This window comes from Pipra filicauda, unplaced genomic scaffold, assembly GCF_003945595.2.
Source record: "Pipra filicauda isolate LSUMZ 115617 unplaced genomic scaffold, ASM394559v2 scaffold7_size6619720_pilon, whole genome shotgun sequence".
NCBI lineage: Eukaryota > Metazoa > Chordata > Aves > Passeriformes > Pipridae > Pipra > Pipra filicauda.
Genome location: NW_024104976.1, coordinates 735110 through 754850, shown reverse-complemented (window position 1 = coordinate 754850; position 19741 = coordinate 735110). Strand labels below are relative to the sequence as shown.

Genomic DNA, 19741 nt, shown 5'->3' with positions numbered 1-19741 from the left:
ATGTTTTGTCTTTTTTTTCAAAACACTATCATGGTCCTGCAGCTAAAGAGGCTTCAGGAACATCACTGAACTCAAAGCAACAGCAGGGTCAAGAGCTGTAAAATTACCCTGGCAGAAATGCAGATGCAAAATCCTCTTTTTGCAGCATTAGGAAGGCACACAGCTACTCCCACCACACCCCACCAGGCACCTGAGATGCCCAAGGCCTCCAAGCAGGGCATCCACCAGCAACACCTGACCTCAGATCTGAAGAGCAGAGAGGTATTTCTACATTTCTCCATTTTTCCTCAGGCCTTCACAAGTAGGATGCCAGAGACATGTCAGAAGTTAAAAACAAACAAACAAACAAACAAACCAAAAAACAAAACAAGGAGAAGCTGATATCTTAATAGTGAGTTTAACTTGGGAAGGGGGTGAAGTGTATCACCAGCAAGGCACATACAGTATCAAATCTGGGCCTCAGAACAAATATTTTGCTCTTTCACACATGTTAACTAATATCTGCTTCAGCAGCAGCAACCTTGAAAGCAACAGTAGTCCTTGTAACTAAGGAAATAGCCAAAAAGATGAAGGCTGGTGGACGAGGTCATAGGAACTTAGTGGAACAGGTACAAAATGTAATCTTGCAAAAAGGAATGAGATATATGTCAGTTCATTACCAGAAACCTTAACTTTATTTTCAAGATACATCATTATATGAGTCTAGAGACTCCTTCCCCCGGAAATTAATTCATGTACAATGTTCTTTCTGCTAACAGAATAAGAACTTTCTTTAGTAATGTGTACCATCATTTCCAATATGCAAATTATGCAGTAATTAAGCCCAATCTGTGGGACAGTTTAATTAACATGATCAGGAAGTATCCTGGCAACATCATTTACTATGTATTCCAAGCAGACTTTTTCCTAAGCTTTCATTTACATTTAGCAAAAAGTGTGAATTAAAGCTACCGGAGGAAGATCCTTACTTGACTCCATCCTCTCCATGACTTCAGACCTCTGTGCTGATGCTTTCATTTGCTTTCTTAGAAATAGCTCAACTTATTTCCCTCTTGTTGCATCATCATTTTCAAATAAAGATACGATTTTCTACCATTCCCTACCAATCAGTTTCACCAGAAGGATGAAAGCAGAGGAGGGCCAGGTGGCTGGTACCCCTGAAAGTGTCCTTTGCATGGGAAAAAACAGAGCAAGAAAGGGGGAGAGGAGGCTCTGCAACCAGCACTGGCCAACACACACTGTACAGATGTCAGGTTGCCCGGAGAAGCTGCGGATACCCCATCCCTGGAAGTGTTCAATGTTGGATGGGGCTTTGAGCAACCTGGTCTAGTGGAAAGTGTCCCTGCCCATGACAGGGGAGTTGGAGCTAGGTGATCTTTGAGGTCCCCTCCAAAACAAACCATTCTATGATTCTATGATCTGCTCCCAGATTCAAAACATCTTTTTGAATGGCCAATTGACAGGCAGAGGTATAAGCAAAGCTGCCCAGATGTGCTCTCCTGCAGCTAAGTTACACAACAGAAACAGCCAACATAAAATATAAGTGTGATTTCAGAGACGTAAATTAAAAGCAAATCAAAGATTTTATGGTAAGGGTTTGACAGTGCAAAGGGACTGTGATGATACCAGGACTGCATGATACAGAGAGTCACAAGAGTAGGAGGAAAAGCTACCACCAACCCAGAAAAATCAGGATGCTTTCCAAAAACTTTAAGGAAAGTGCTATATGTATATTTCTTTTTTAAAAAATCTTACATCGGGCAGATGAACCACTTAGAAATGTTTAGCTTCTCAAGTTACAGAATTTAATTTAGAAGTTACACAATTTAATTTAGAAGTTATGAAATACCCAGAAATTTCAAGTCATAAAAAGTATTATTTCAGTCCTGCTGTGCCTATCAAATTAGACATCTGTGGAAAAGAAAAATAATAAAATGACCTGTTTGAAAGGCAACAGCTTCACTCACTGGTAGCTGACCCTGAGAAGAATAAAAGTCTTCCATACCTCCTACAATGATCATTGAGTAAATACAAACAGAAAAAAAACAAACCCAAAGTTATCTTAGACTACAGTTCAGTATTATCAGATGTGGTAAAAGGAATAATGAAGCCGGCAAATTGTAAACCAAGGAACACCTTACTGAGCAATGAAATATGCTCCATTAGCTGAGCACCTTACAAGTTAATCTTTTTCTATAGCCAGTGCAGAATCCAAGGAAAGCTTGTGGTGAGCACACACCTTCAAGAAACTGACAGTTCATCTGTTAAATTTATAATAAGCTGCAATTAGTGAAACTGCTTGGAAGCTGGCTCTACCTTTTTTTTCCCCTTAAATCCTCCTCTGTCAATCAGGCACTTCAGAAACACCGCATTCCTACAGAGAAGTGAAAACCTAAGTAGAAGCTCGGGAGATTAAATCAGAGCTCATAGAAGCAGTTCAGAGGAGATGGATGTTGTGAGTACATCATGCTTATCCACCCTGTCTTCCTCCCCATCCTCACCCCATCTGCCTGTACATTCACTTCCCCATAAATCTGGTCATTATTTCTGAACAGAGACACTACACTGGCCAGGGTTGGTTGTGTTTAGGAGAAAGAAAAGGTGCTATGATTTAAAAGAACAATTAAAAATGAGGCTTGCAAATGTTCCTGCCAGGTAATCTTGCCTATCCCCCCCTCATGCTGGCTCACCCTCGGCTATGTGAGACCAGAAGGACAGTGATCCCCACCACTCCTCCATCTCCTGGGCAGGCAGTTTCAGCTGGGGCAGAAGGCAGGGGAAGCATTTGTGGCCACTACAACAAGAAAGGTCAAATAAACTCGAAAAACTTTCTTTTTTTGTGAAGGTATGAGCCAGAATTTTCAAATTTCAAAGGAAGAAGGAGAGAAGGAAAAGGGCACTATTTTGCTGCAGATAGGATGAGCCCACCAGGTCTTTTCCATCTCTACCTGCAATCCAGTGTTATAATCCTATAAGAAAAGGCCACTCATCAATTCAAATGAGCTCTTATGAAAAAGCTCTGCCTTTAGTCCTCATTTGTATAATACACACACAGTGTAATTCCAGCTGCATCATAAAACGGAATAAACTTGTGGACTTTCATCCAGGATAATGGATTCAGAAGATATACTACTCTCTAATCAAATGCAATCGATCCCTGAAGTGGTTAAAAAGTTCTCCCTAAAGACAAAGAGGAGCATAATATAATAAGCACCTTACAAAATAATAAACTCATTCATCATACTGAGTTGTCTATATATGGTTAAAAAAAAACTACCTGCCTTTGCACTCACTACATGCAAACTTATCAGATGGCAAGCATTCCTGCTACACCTGCATAAGCCAAACAAAATCTCATACTAATTTCATTTCCTTTGGGAAAAAAATGAACCTGAGAGATCTAAATTTTTATCTGAAGATGAAACAAAAGAATGTTTCCAGCACAAGGTAGCGCTCCCACAAGTGACTCCAGACATTTAGGAACACAGTGGGTATATTCATCAGATAAAGGTGAATGCAAATAAGCTGGCATAGAGCAGAACATTCATGGGCTGTAACACACCCATCCTGCTGCCTTCCCACAGAGAGAAACTGCCAAATAAATCAAACAGGGAGAGGTCACAAGACGACCTGAGTGCGTAGAAGGAGAAAAATGTATTGGCAGCTCATGCTGCTTGTAATGTATGAGCAGTGCCCATATATACAGCTGCTCTTTCTTTTAGGGGGTGCTTCAAATATTTAAAGGGCTCCACTCCCACACTCCCCGTACCACAACAGTGCAATGAAGGGGAAAAGCTGATGTGGCTCCTGAAAACACATATTCCCAAGGCACTGTCTCATTAATAAGGTGTGTGTCAGCAGCTGGAGTATAGAGGGAGCAGAGCTGGAGCAGCACATGGGGTTTGCCAGCTTGGCTCTCAGTGCACACCCTGATCTCATCAGTCTCAGCTTGCCAGGTTCACAAGAGGGAAAAGCAGAGATGAGAGCAAGCTCAGCTCCAAGGGGAGGAGAGCAGAGATCACAGAGGGCATTTGGCAGAGCCACTGGCACAGCCCCGAGGAGGAGGAGGACAACCAACACACTGGCAGGAATTGGCCAGGACACTCACCAAAGGGGATGATAAGCCAAGTCAGCCAGCCTGGCACCAGCTTCTCTACCTAGGAAAAGACTGAAATAACAGCTATGAAGCTAATAAATGTATTGGGCAATATATTTTGGAACTGTGTTAAATTAATTGAGAAAGGGGACCCTTATTCTGGGGCAAGAGTGCCAGATCAGGAATTATTCTGCAATTTCCCCTTCAAATTCACATCACCTGTTACTCCAAAGAGTACTCACCTCCAGAAAAGTCCCCAGACTCCAGGCCATAGGACCTACTCCTTAAGACTGTATTAAGATCTCCCCATTTCATTTCCACACTTCTGAATATGTGCTTCCAGTTCCCAGCCCCTGTGAAACTTAATTTCCTCAACCCACCAGGCTGCTAATCTTCAGTAAAGATGTATCCCAGTCTAAAAACAGAATTGAAGAAGGAAAGAAGCTGCTAATCCTCTGGCCACAGCTATCACAGGCTCAGCAGGTTCTTCCAGCTCATCAAGTTGGCATGAATCAGAAGGGCTTGTGACACCGGATGTGAAGATGAGGAGACAGGGATGGATTTACAGAGAAATTCTCCCTTTATCCCAAATGTTCAGCAACTCTTTTGTGGTATTAGCCCACCTACATTTCCATGATCTGTATTATCCTCTGCACTATCTACCATCCTTCCTACTTCTGCTTCTAACATCTTTTCACCAGTGTCACTGGTGATAAACTGCTCATCTCATTTCTAGCCCTAGAAAGCCAGAACACACGCACACACACATTGTTAATTGAGATAGTGGTATTAAAGGGAAAAAAGAAAGTCCCTTGCAGAGGCCACCAAACAGAGTAAAGCAGGAGAAGTACAAAGACATTCTCACAGCAGTGTAAGAACTTGGGGATGAAAGAAAGAACAGCCTTTGGCCAAAACTGAACCTGTAGGGCAGGAGGGTTAATTATAGTTGTTTTACAAATCAGGGGCAGCAGAAGTGATCAAATCTGTCTCTCCACCCTTGCTGACTAGTCTTTATAGAAGGCCATTTGAAAAAAAAAAAAAAAAAAAAAAAAAAAAACCTGGGAAAACTGAAAGTAGGAACAGCACTTGTTCCAGCTTTGCTTTATGTGCTGCACCTGTACATGGTGCTTTTCCTGGGACATGCTGGGCGTATGGAATAATTAGACTGGGAGCACTGTAAATGTACATTAAGAAGAACATTGGGATTCTCCATTTTGCTGTTCCTCCTGCTCTGCTCCACTGTTTGTGCATGACAAGGGGGCTGAGCACTGGGTAGGCAGCAGCTGGCAGGACATCCACTACCAGGCTCTTGCTCGGGTTGCCCATTTGATCCCTTCAGTGCCAGGACACCTGGCCAGCTGCTGCTTTTCAAAAGTTTCTGTTCTACACAGTTAACCAGGACAGGAGCTGTTTCACCCATCAATGGAGTCCAAAAGCTTCCAAAACTACATCCTGTATTTCTGCAGGAGGTGGGAGTGGAAGGGACACCTTGCAAGCCACAGAGGACTTGCTGCAGCCCTCAACATTTACTTCCCAACCTGAGTTCTCTCTGCAGAGAGGAGGCTCTCCTTTTATGGGTAAAGTCTCTCACATGCTGCTGCTTCTTGTTTTATGAGAAAAAGGGCCATTTCCAGTGTTGGAAATAATGCTTTTTTTATCCTGCATCACCTTGCATTCCCAGAAAAATTCAATGAAAAATTAGGTTTATTTTTAACCCTAAAAGCCAACAAATCAAACAAAACTCGTACAATTCTTGTCCTCCTTCATGAAAAGAGATGTAAAAATAGCCCTCCCCTCCAACAAAAAGACTAATAATTGTTTTTCCTCTGGTAAAATATTTCTGTTCTAAAGCCCTCTCTGACAACCTGTCTAAATGCAACAAAAGTGGGTTCATGATTATGTGAATTGTATTAAGTAAATCTCCTGCTACACCTCTACACCTACTCCATTGCTCTCTTTTTTTTCCCAAGGTAATTAACATCTCTGTACAGTTGGCTTCCCACATCCTCCACCCAGTCTAAACCTCTAAAATTTCCTATTTTTGCTTTGACATCTGACTAGAACTTTTTTTTCCTTTTAGGCACAGCACACACATCCACCCACCCACACGATTCAAAGCACCAACAGCTGTTTCACGAAGAAAATCTACAGCAAGGATTTTCAAACACTCTAGAACAAATTGTTATCCAGGAATTTCATGCAACAATTTAAAAAATATATAAACCAAGATGCTTGTGGATTATTCTCACATGAGAACTAAGATTCCTAACTTATCACAGAAAGGGAGAAGGATACAGTAGAGACTCTTTATTTTTTCCTAGTGATTAAAATTGGGGCGAGGACGAAGGTTGCTTTATCTATAATAAGATAGAATTATAAAACTTCCCAAAGTCATATTACATTTATGCTTTGGGAGATTTAATAAAAGCATATAGTCTTTGTGTAGAGTACAACCACATCCCTAAGTGAATAATTTAAGCACTGATCATTTTCTGCATCCTTCAAGCTGTGTGGCAAGAGCTTCAGTAAAGCCTGAAGGTCCCTTTGCAGAGGTCAGGAATGGCACAACCACACAGCATCATTACAGACTCCTCTTCAGCAACCTACACACCTCGGGAGTGGTTAGCAATAGGATAGCTTACTTCCTCTCCAAAATCCAGAAAAACTGTCCCTTGGCAGGAGTAATGGCCAAGAAGGACAGGTATGTTATTTTTAGGAGATGACGGTGTCCAGGTTTCTTTTCAATAACATCCCGTGGTTTCATTAACCTCTCTGGAATGTTCAGATGCCACATCATACTCGTGTCTGGTGATCAGAAACGACTCTGTGTGGGGCAGTTACTTACTGAAACACTCTGACAGAGCTTTTCTGAGAAATTTTACAGAGAGGTTTTAAAAAGAAAAAAATCTCCCCAGACCAAAGTTTCCCTACTTGCTGGTGAGTGGTACAGCAAGAAATCCTTAGCATAGACTTTTATTTTTGCTTTTAAATGAGTAAGAAATTTTGTTTCTGAAAAGGTTTATGCAATCTCCTGGATTCGGTTGTGTGTGATCTTTCTGGAGCCAGTGACACACACACAACACACATACAAGCAGAAAAATGAGCCAGATAGGAACAGACAGGGGCAGATGTGCTTCTGCTCTTCTGTCAAGGATACAGCTGTTGACAGCACTTTGTTATCTTTTCTCCTAAGCTTACTAACCAGCTTCTGAAGGATTTATTTCCAGAAATAATCCAGGCAATGAAGAGAAGACTTTTCACATTTCAAAGTTAATAACTTGGAAAGAGATTAATATAGAAACATTTAAGTGAGTTCTACAGCTCTAGACTTTTAATTTTTTCTAAACCAAAACACATCCTCAGCAGGTGATCATGATTTCTGGCTGATTCAATCTCAAGGGACCCACCACATTTCCTGGCATTTACTTTGCTCCCTTTCTCAGCTTTTGACAAGCTCTTTTTTCCACCTGGAGCCCTACACCTTGTTTGTGCAAACATTTATAATTTTTCCTTCCATTGCCAGGTCATCTGTACCTGCTGAGCCAATAAAGCAGTTCTGAAATTCCCATTGCAGATAAGCCCTAACCATTTTTTTTCATCCTCTGAACACTGAAAAGACCTGTTCACACAAGTGCACCCAATGTTACCAGCTCTACCCATCTAAACCTGTCTTAGCAACTGTTGACAATCTCCTGCAGACACAACTCCAGGCAATGTACTATCCTCCTAGTTATTAAATCCTGCACCTCCCCTCAGCCTGAATTTCTGAATACTTGATATGACCTTGAGCAAATAAAGGATGATGCAAGTGGGGAGTCTCATCCTTGGCTGACGGCTCTGCTTCTCCTTTATGCTGTATTTCTTCATCACCAAATTCCAAAGAAAATGTTCTCAAGTTATTTTAAGGTCTAGAGAGAAACCAAAGCCTAAGTCACTTTAATCAAGCCAAGTAGCCCTTAATACAGACACCACAAATATTTTAAGATCATCAGGCACTGTTGTTTTCCTTACTTTCATTCACTCTTACTTCAAAGATGCCTTTGAGAAGAATAAGTCCTGGTCTATGCAGCAGAAGGATCCAGTGCACACCTCAGTGGGCTCACTCCAAAAGGATACTGATCCTCATGTTAAAACATCCATTTCCAATTTCTATCTGCATCAGTCCTGCTTCAGCTTTCCCTAACCCCAACACTGACATTTCTCTCTGATACTCCACAGGCTGAACGATTTATGTCTGCACAGGACCCCCTTGGAAAATAACATTTTGGACACTTCCCACACCTTTGAGGTGCCCAACCCATCACCCCATGCAGACACCCTTATACCCCATGCCTTACATCTGCACCACAACCTGCACCCCAGCCTGCCCCGGAGCAGCAGCCTCTGCCTGGGAGCCACCAGCACCACCACTGATGGCAATTCTTCCTTGAATTGAGGGTTCTCCCTGAATCACTGATGCTAAAAAATCTGGAAGTTGCATCACCACAACACTAACACCTTTAAATTAAATCAGAAAACAGCCATTAAAAATATTAATTATTTATTGCAAGTTGCTTCATTGTCTCAGTGAGAGACCAGTTCCAGCTTAGGTTAGGCTGGTGGGCTGTGACTCAGGTCAGGACAGATGTTCTGATCTCAGTCTGCTCATCATACCAAACGTAGCAGCTGCCTCTCAGAGAGCAGTCTGATCTAGTTTCACTAGTTACAGCAATAACAAGCCCAAAAGGGATCCCCAAAAAGCAGCTTGAGACTTTTCAGGCATCTTTTATAAAATCCTTTGGTTTAGCACTGTTTGAACTAGAACATGTCTCCAGCAGATGAGCATCATTCTCCAGCACAGATTGGAAAATTTGAACCAGGAAAAGTCCAAAAGTCACCTGATGAGAGTGATTAAATGGCACAAAATTATTGTAAAGGCTCTAGTATGGATTAACAGTATATACACACCGGTATTTATTATCGCTGCTCTGTCTCAACAGTTAAGTACTATTCTATTTTAGTCTGGAGCTGGAATCGATGATTCTTGTGGGTCCTTTCTATCTCAGGACATTTTACAGTTCTATGATTATATAACGTACATATAAAATCACAAAACCACAACTAATGTTTTTACTCAATAGTCATCTCCCTAGCATAAAAGCAATGAGATGTTTCTTGTAACATGCACACGCACAGTGCACACTGGAAGACAGGATCATGCATTAAAATAGTATTTTAAACCATTTTTTCTATTTCAAAAGATGTTCTTTTTATATGGGGTGTTAATTAGCTCCATTTGTTGACTCCAGTGTCATCTCCAGTGCTAATAGTCATGCTGAAATTAGGTCCAATAGTTCATTAAACACTTACATACTATGGTAAAGAGAAGATAAAGGCCATCAAATATGCTCATATTTCTGTATTACAGTAATCAGCCAGACCAGTACTGGAAATCTTTTCTTATGACATATGAAGGTTTCTTTTGTGGACAGGTGTGGACAAGAAGGTAGAAATACTGCATCAGCGAAATCAGACCTCCAGAGGTCAAGGCCTGGACACTTTTGCAGTGGTTTACCCTAATGCAGTGTCCCCCTCAAGCTGGATGTGTCTCCTGGGCACAGTGTCACATGCTGCCTTTGGATGAAAGGTCATCACATACTGCCCTTAGATGAAAGGTCCCTATCGTGTTGGTTCTCAGTATCAGACACATAAATTATATTGAGTTCATACTTCTCCCCATCCAGGTTTTATGGTTGGCACACTTTCTGGGACCACCAGAAGAGATTTCCCACACAGCCTGGAAGAAACTGTGAGGCAAAAGAAGTTTTGGAGAAAAAGAAATACCCATCTCAGTTACTCGGTGGTGAAAAAAAAGCTTTGAGAAAATGGAACAAAAAGTATTTTCTGCTAATTTAATCAGATTTTACTAGCAGGGACTCTCTGGAAATCATAGTCCTGCCAATGCTGCTGTCAGCAAAATAATCTTCAGGGCAAGAAGTGGGGCCTCTTGGCATTTCAGCAGGCATAGGGCAGCTGGCTGGGACCCCAGTAGCACCACACTTCTGGGATACAGCACACAGCAATGTGACAAGCAATGGCCATAAATATAAAACTAAGGCAGGCAAAACTAGAAATCAAAGAATCTCCATTCCTTTGACAAAACACACAAATACATTCACCCACATCTTTCCAAATCATAGCATTTAATTCAGGATTTTTCCATACACATTAAAAGAAAAGGCAACACACCACTTTGTAAGGTCACTTTTCATGTACTTTTATGTCCCTTTATCTTTGGCTACCCAAGGCTGTAAAACATCCTCTGTAGTTTCACTACAGAGGTATTAAACTTGAAAAATTAGGTAGTTAAAAAACTTTGGCATTTAAAAAAAATATGGGCATTTAAAAATAGAGCACTCTACATCACGTAATTCATCGGGTATAGGGTCAGATGAACACACACTGATAACTCTGAGTGCCAGGTGAGAAGGTGATGTTTTGATTGTTTCTGCTACATGTTATCACAAATCAGATCAATGAGGTCCTGGAGGCAGTTAAATGCTGCCACACCAACGCAGACCCCTGGTGAGGTACATGCTGCCAGAAACCTTTTATAATTCAGTGCCAAAATTTTTTTAATATGTAAATTACATAGTAGGCTTTTCCTGAGAAAGAGTTGCTATCGGTTTAGTGGTTGAATTTACGTCAATGAAATAAAAAAAAAAAGAACAAAAAGAACTAACAAGATGAAGGAATTTCATCTGTGCTACCATACCCTGCAATTGTTTTCCTGTGAAAGAAAAGATTCTCAAATCTAAGAGTCACCTTTTGGCAAAGTACTCCAGGATATTTTTAACAGCTATGCCTTAAAATAATTCCTTTTCTGTGGGCAAAGAAAATGATCTGTTTTGAGTGTCTGAACACATCACTGGAAGGATTCTGAATTTCCTCTCTGTGCCTCCAGTCGTGACAACGGAAAGCGTGGTCAGAAAGAGGTGGGCAGCTATTCAATTAGGTAGCAATTAGGACCAGTGCAGGAACTGACAAAGCCAGAAATACATCAAATATTAGCAGACTTACATATCACCCCTTCTTACCTCACTAAATATCTGTTGCCACAGGCTGCTGGGGCTCTGTCAGCTTCGTTGTGCTCTGGAAATCACACTGTCTGCTGCATATATACCATTAAATCAAACAGCTTCATCACACCCTACAATGCCCTGTATTTGCTTTGGGGAGAATTATGTGAATACTGATTGGCAAAATTTGGCCCATATTCTTGTTCTCAGTAATTGCAATTTACTTCAGAAATAGATCCACTGATTTTGCTTTCCCAGCACAGCAATTTTTCTGGTTCTCCCTTCAGTACTTTCACACACTTATGCCCAACTTAGCTACTGTTCTCCAATATTCATGGTAATAAATTCTTAAATGATCTAGTAACCGGGAATGAGTGTCAGATGGCTGGTTTTTTTTTCCCTGAAACACAGACTTTATTCCTGTATCATGTATTTACCACAATTACTCTTGCAATCTAGTCATCTTTTAAACCCTGATTTTAATTTTTTCTAGTCATCTGTTTAAGCATCTCTCAGAGACAACTTAGGACTGGCATCTGAGATGACTCTTGCTGCATCACTTTGCTGCTGCCAACTCAGTATGTCTCACTATACGCTTTATTGCTGGCTATTTATTTTTAAGATAGCTTTATGTTCCTTGTTAACAAGTCATTTCTCAAAAGAGAAAAACGACCTTGCAATCACAAGTTCTGTAGAAATACAACATATGAACATTTGAAAATGAGGGCAGAAGATTGTTTCTGAGGGATTATATCTCCATCTGAAATGCCTTTCCCCCTTCTCTATACTGTTTGGATAACACGTATTTCCAGTTTATAAAAAATAAATAAACCCACAAACCTGGCACTACCATGCATTATTCCTGAAGATGATAGAGGCTATTAGTCTGCATAATTTTCATACCTTTTCAAACTTCCTTTTCACCTCAAAAAGACAGATCAATGTAGGTCACTTTTAATGAGGAGCCCTGTGTGTGGCTTTCCCCACACACTGCACAGCAGTTGGGCACTTACAAGTTCATGTTATCCCTGCACCATCCATGTATTTTGTCATTTTTCAGCAGGGTTGACTTTTGCCCACAACACTGAACACTTTCACATGGTGAAGTCTTTTGGCTGCATCATTAACTCTGAATCAGTGTATGCCCTTGCATTTTACTGTATCGTTTCCTCCACCATTCATTATGCCACAGTTAGCCTCTGGCTAGAAACCTCTTAAAACGTCATGATGAAATTACTTTCTTGACAACATACAAGTCAATTACTATGTAATTAAAAGATATACTAATCTATTCCCTTGTTTGGTCATGGTATCTTGGTTAAGATCATTCAGTGAATTCTTTTATAGTACTTGTGAAATCTTTTGCTATAAAGTGTAAGATACTGTCCACAGCACCTGTTTTTCTGTCAAAGACACAGGAATTATAATAGCTGTTCTCGTCTAGCTTTGCAAACATGAGGAATTAAAGTGGTACAAGCTGTTTTGAATCTAAGGTCTCCACCATGCAGTGCTTGATTCTCCAGGCATTTCAGTGGGGTTTTTTTGTAATTGGGCTGAGAGGATTTGGAAGAAACCTTGTACCTGAAGATGTACACCCTCTCCTGGCTGCCCTCCTGGTTTTCAGCATAAGACTCTTGCACATCCCTCTGCAAGGTAAGAGTTAAGCTGTCCTGACTTCACTCTGCTTCCTATCTTTACCCTACTCTCTTTCTATCCCATTTTTCTCTGCCGCAATGTCCGTCCTCACCATCTCCACGTGTACCAGCCAGGCCCCCCTGTCCTTCCCCACCACTTGGCAAAGTGGTAAGGATGTGAAAGCAGCGTTGTGTTGTGCTGTGCAGCAGAGCCAAGCAGCTCCTCTGCCCTTCTGCCAGCCAGGCTCACAAAATGAGCTCCCAATATTTATACCTTTAAACACACAGACTCAGCGGTTCCCTTAATCCCCCTCTTTAAGCCCACTGCAAAATCCTGCTGCTCCCCTCTGCCCTGCAGAACCCCTCCCCATCCTCCTGCACCCCAGGTGCATGGGGATGAGTGGCAAGGAGGAAATAGGGACAGGCTATGCCTGCTGGGAGAAGAGAGGATGGGGCTGAAGGACAGGGGACTGCAGAGGCTCTGGACCTTTGAGGACAGCAGAAGCTGCCTGGAGAAGCCACTCCTGCCAGAATCACAGCCCATCAGATCAGTGCTGCAGCAGGAGGAAATACTCATCAGGGTGACATTACACAGCCTGCCCTGTGCTTGGCACGACAGCAGCACTAACAGGGTCCAGCAGCCCTGTGCTCCTCTGCAACTCAACATGCTGCCCAGAGTGACACGTTGAATGCTACAAGTAAAAGAAAGCTTATGCAACCAAGGTAATGAGCAATATTTAAGTGAAGTGCCCTGTGGTCTTGATCACCTTAAAACATTTTTATTGTTACTATATACCATCAACGTAAGGTAAAAAAACTACCAAATTAATCCAACAGCTGCATACAAGTTGGATTTAACAGAGATTTCTTTGCAAGCCAATGTGCATTGCATATGTTTGTCTCAAATAAACTGCTAGAACAGCCCCTTTGCAGTTCAGACAAGGATGGAGAGACACATGTCCTTTGTCACCACCTTCCTCCTAGGGCCAAGACCCTTCATTTACTTGAGCTTCAGCTTTTTTGTCCGTAAGACAGAGATAACTCCTGCCCACAGTGATGCTGTGATGCTGATCCATCTGGTATTTGCCAACACAGAGAAAATTTCATTCTAATAAGTGAAATGTACAGAAAGCAGGACACCAGCATCTGAAGCTGTCTATATTCTTCCTCACAGTTTTAGCCAGTTTCATTTTTGCCTGGAAAAGTAGGTCAAAACACTACACAATAATTGGTTGAGGGGAAAAATGCAACTTTTAACTTATTTGGGCATAGTTACCAATTTTTTCCCAAATTAGCACTCTTAAAATGGACATGCAGGGTCATGGGACTCTCCAGAGGCGAGTAAGAAGGCAGCATCTCCTCTCAACCTGTTCCTTAATCAGCAAAGATTCAATACAAGAGGAATAATTTATGTGGCCAGCAATTGATTCCTGCTTGGGAGGCCCCACAGGAGAATTCAAATCATGGAACACTCACTTTCTTCTGGGACATACTAGAATGGGGGTGGGGAGTTGGGGCTGTTCCTTCTGAATGACTTTTGGACGGATTACAAAGCAAAGGCCAGATGCCCACCTTATTCTCAGCACACACTTTCCAGTCACAGCTCTGGGTAGGAGCTCTGGCTGTGGGTATACACTGCCCTGCAGCTTCGCCTGCCACATACAGTAATTACTTTGTTTTCATTAATTGCTCTTAATGCGTGCATGCACAGCCACAAATCAGGCAACCCACTGCTGCGAGTACAGCAGTTTTGGCTTGGAAAAAAACTCGCCCGGGTTTGTAAAGGCACCAGCCCACTACCACCAGCACCAGCTTCTGCCAAGCAGAGGCACCCATGGGGTATAAGCAAATTTGGGGGGTGCTCAGCTTTCCCCAGCAAGTTGCAGGGGCTGTGTGTGCCCTCTGCAAACCGGGGCAGAGAGCTGGCATTTCTGGGAATGAGCACGCCAGCACAAACAGCATAATGATGGGATGTATTAATGCTGTACCGGTGTCAATGAGACATTACCATCAATTTAAGCAGGCAGTATGGCTGATTTATAAGCCAATATATAACCAAATATAGCACAGGAGATGTTTGGAAAAACAAGTATGTGAAATAGGCATGACAAATAGAAAAGCTTTATTAAGGGATGTTTTCTGTGATCTCTATCTCCCAGAACAGTGATATTTTAACATCCTCATCCAAACAGGAATGCAGATAAACAGGCTGTGAACTCATCTTGTTGCCCTGTGGTTTGTGCTTTGACAGAAATGACCAATGATTTTTGTATATGAGTAAAATGTTTTCACTTATACCTCTGACTGGGGTCTGCTAGGGCAAAGTGGTCACTCATCAAGTGACCTTGGAGGGCCTAATCAGAGGGATAAATCTAGTATGTAGTAAAAACAGTTGTCTGAGCAACCTATTCAACCCAACTGACCGGGATTCTTACAGGAAATACTTCAGCACACTCTCTGGCAATGCAAAACAAAATAAGAAAAAATGTGGGGGCAGTGTCTTCATGTCAAACTTGTCACCTAAGGCTGATGAACCCCAGTGTAAAAGCTAAAGAAAATTAAGTACTAACCTGTGAATAGTTCAGCCAGGCAAAAGTGAATATGCAGTTGGCATTTACATTAAAAGCTCTAGTCTGCGTTTATCTGTCTCCTCATTCCCTTTAAAAAGAAAATTTTTTTCACCAAAAAGGCCTCAGCCTTATCTACCCAATATAGGTGGCTGTTTTAGATACTGTGTCACAGACTCAATTTGGACACTTAAGGCTCTTGGCTCGTTACAATCATGAACGCAAATTAGTCAGAGACAAAATCATTTAAGTTGGGCAAAATCACTTTTCAGGTGCCCTATGTTTTTCCAATTATCACTGCAAGTCTCCATAACGGATTATACAAAAAACTGAGTATTTATGCACTTAAGTGTTTAATGCAGCCCCTCTGTGTCTGTCTCCAGCCAGGGCTGACAGTCACGCCCCGCTCCACACAGCAAACACGCCGGGGTACCACCAGCCTCCTACCTTGGCTCCATCCACACTGATAATCCGATAGCTGTTTCTCGTGCTGTCATAGAAGTAGGAAACAGTTACAGCCTGCTTGCTTGCAGGAACCCAGTTCTTCTTCGTGCTGGGGTCAATTTGGAAGACATGGGCTCTGGTGGTGAAGATGGGCTGTTCTCTGGAATAGGGAGGGACAGGAGAAATGGATGCATGAGTCTGCGGAAGATGAAATGTTCCAGAAGCCCAGCCTTGACCAGGCATGTTGAAAGCACAAGGCAGAGAGTGCCTGGCAATCCCCCAAACAGAGCAGTGACTCTGCCAAGCCATGATCCAGCCTTGGGTAACTCTCCCTGGCATCACTAAGTGACATTCAGCACCTAAAGTTACTGCCATAGCCTGAGAAACAATCAGCTTTTTTCTCCCTGCATTATACTAACACAGTACCCACCCCTTCCTCAAAACACTTATTTGCAGGAAAGGACATTCACATGCATTCTTTCTTTTCCCATCCACATATTTTGCCAGAAGCAACAAGCCCCCCACAGCTGGATTTCCTCCTACCAACATTCCTGTTAACTGCTACCTACAGCCAGGGCTCCTCTGTGGATGCACCAAGGACCCCAGTGACCTACAGGCATGGTACAATTACTGAAATATTAATCTCTCTCCTCAGGATCCCACTGCTCTGCAGATGTGCATGAAAATTTCATCAGATGCAAACCAGTCAATCATCCTGGGAAGCGAGGGGAAAAAAGAAACACAACCAAACCCCAGAGCTGATATATATTGCCTTTTAGTTCAGCTCTCAGTGGATGATGTACCACCCCTGACACCCCATTCCTAAGCACCAGCTCTCCTTGGATGTTTTTCTCATCAAGAAAACTGTGCACAGTGGAGAGGTTTCGTTTTACCATCAACACGTGACAGTGCAAATCAGACATAAAGCAGAGAAGACAAAGGACCGAAAGAAACAAATGTGATACACAAAAAGTCATCCAGGCTAAAGATCAGAATTAAGACTTACTTAAATGCCATAAAACTAAATTCACTTCCAACCAGACCTTTAATCCAAGTTTAGCAGTAGAAGTGAACTGCAAATCAAGCTCTGCTGGGCTTTTATATACATTTTTATGCTTTTGGTTCCTAAAAGCTGCAGTATATAATGTTCTGTATTAAGTGTACTGCTCAGTATATTCTTATCCCATACAAAATATCATATCATGAATAGGTACACTTGACAGAATTATGACAGGATTCAAAAACTATTGTACTACAAGAGTTACCACCTAGAATGTTGACCACATGGAAACTGAAAAGGCTGCCAGGATGAATTTTGCACAAAGCAAATGAAAAGAGGTAGGCAAAAGGCCAGAAAGATCTCTTGTTCTCATATGTTATTCTTTCTTGCTCAAAGAAATAATTATCTTCTATTATTCTCAGTCCCATAGTTTTGGAACTATGTTTTTATTATTATTTCTATAATCTTCAGCTCCTTGTATAGCCACCTGTACATTTTTTGAACACAACAACTTCAGATACCGTATGTAGGAACCATATAAACCCTCACACATGATCTTAATCATTGCAGTTAAATTAAAATTGAGGGGAGAAAATTGCAAATATCAAACAGATAAAGTGATTTAAGAGTAGAATTAGCTCAGTGGAGTAATGGAGTGAACTAGTAAAGCCCAGCAAGGCCTCAGGAGGGAGAAAATAAAACAGTGGTTTTCTCCTTGCAAGACTTATGCAGAGTTCTACATTTTTCCATTTCTGGATGGACAGCTGTGCTGAACCATGTAAAATACTTACTTGAAATACACTGAAATTAGAATGGGACTGTCATGTTACAGCTGTCAAAGAGTAGCATTTGCTTCAGTTCTTCCTTATCAGTAACTCACTGAACCCAGCTCTCATTTCACAGGCTAATATCGATGCCATCCTCGGCTGGGAGGAAAGAAAGGGCAGGTCTCCATTTAAAAGTATTTCCAACATCCATTACACTGGATTAGCACTGTAACGCCCACGAAGGTCATGGAGTTTGTCTGCAATAATGAATGCAGGGAGGGGAAGTTTCTTGCAAGCCGCTTAATCTTAAAAATATGTGCTTTCCCCAAGTGAAGGATGATTTTGAATTTATTTTGCCTTTTACTCAGTTCTATATTTTTAGTTGATTCTACTAAAAATTGGTTTTGCTACAGTAATATGACCTAAATATCACAGTTTAAACTTTCCAAAGTTTCCTCCATGCAAACCTATTCCACAAACAACTTTAACTCTGTTACATCATCTTAATGATACCAGAAAACACTGTTAAAACTATGCCTGGCCTCTTTGCTGCAGGAGCAGTAAGCATATAAATTAAATCTGGAGATAACAGAAGTAGAATGAAGGAAAAAAACCCACAACCATCTATCTCCATTTCTTCAGGAGTCTTGAAGCAGCTACTGCTGTCAACAGGAGCTGTATACATGTATCCAAGTGGATAAATTAATGGATAATGAAGCTCAGGGCTTGAGATAGCCAACTATCCTTTCACGTGGGGCTTTTATTAAGAAGTAAAGGCAAAATCTACGTTTCTAAATCTTATTATTATTAAACAACGACGAACCCCCCCCTGCATTTTGTGTGTGCAAACAGCAGCTGTAACACTCACAGTGATAGTTGCTAGTTGATAAATCATTAAAAATAAGAAAATGCAATGTGTAAACTTAAGCATTTTGACTCATTTGAGGTAAGTGAGCTGTTGACCTTCTGTTGAGACTCAGATTTGGAAGGGTCAGTTGGATGCTCCACCTGCCTCTGACCTTTCTGCCATAGGTGGCTCTACAAGGCAGCAAAGCCCTAGGATTGATTTTTGACCCCCCCTGGAGAAAAGGAAGCACCCCCAGGACATAGCCTCCTGGATTTCCCAGTGTTGCCTCACAATAATTAAGAAGATGCATTTCTGTGGCTGTGTCTGCCCTGCTGCAGGTCTGTGCTCAGCTCTTACTCCAAGGAGCCCAAACCCACTGCCAGGGCCCATGAGCCAGCACTGGGAGCCAGTGCCACCACACCTTCCCACATACCACAGTGGGTTGGGAAAGCCAACAGCATTGACAAACTCCAGTGGTAAAGCTTCTAACGGGGGGGGGGGGAACATCCTTCACTGCATCCCAAACTCCTTTGACCACTGAGGCACACACAGGCAACTATAAAACTGTGGCACTCAATTTTCAAGTGAAACGCTGAATTAGTTACTTTTAAAACACTTTACCAGGGCCCTACAGAGCTCCACATGGAGACAGATTATTCTGTGTAACCACTTGCAGCTTTTGACATTCAAGAAAGCACTTTACTGGTAGAGTAACAGCTTTGTTTCCCAGTGTTCCTTTCATTTTCGTTTTATCAGAGATTTGTCAACTTTTATGATAAAACAGCAGCAATGCTAACTCAAAGCTCCTACAGCACATGCTGCATGGTTTGAGCCCTGTGAGCTGGTCGTTCCATGAGGCTGCCAGTTTGCCCGGGGAGGTAGGGAGCAGCAGCACTACCAGCTGGGCTGTGGACCTGCACATCAGAAGGCAAAGAGAATTTATGAATGTTTAAAATCTCATTAATTTTAACCAAAGTTGTTAATGATTGATTAAATACTCTTTAAAAAAACCCCAACTGTTTAAAAATCAATTAGACAGTAACATCCACTGTTTAGAGTAAAGCTGCTCGAAAAGTAGAAAATTACACCTAATAGTTCTTTGTTTAGTAATGTAATTTAAGACAGAAAATGCTTTTTATTATTAAATATGGCAAGCATGTTTCATAAATATAATCGCAATTTTCAAGTAACGGTTTACATATTTTAGTCGACCTTTAATTTCTGTCCTTGTGTCATATGAGACATATCTCAAGTAAAAAACAACCATTCTCCATCAATGTCATCAACCTTTTCTGAAGAATTTAAAAAGTGAAAACCGAGACTCTCAA

The 19741-nt window shown here is 41.6% G+C and overlaps 1 protein-coding gene across 4 annotated transcripts in view; it reads right to left on the bottom strand.

Moving 5' to 3' along the window:
* Window positions 1–19741, bottom strand: part of HOMER2 (homer scaffold protein 2) — a 56461-nt gene that overhangs the window by 16047 nt on the left and 20673 nt on the right. For all 4 annotated transcript variants that reach the window (XM_027715816.2, XM_027715817.2, XM_027715818.2 and 1 more), the window contains exon 2: window positions 15803–15959. In XM_027715816.2, coding sequence (XP_027571617.2) covers window positions 15803–15959 — 157 coding nt within the window. The remainder of the gene's footprint in view (window positions 1–15802; window positions 15960–19741) is intronic.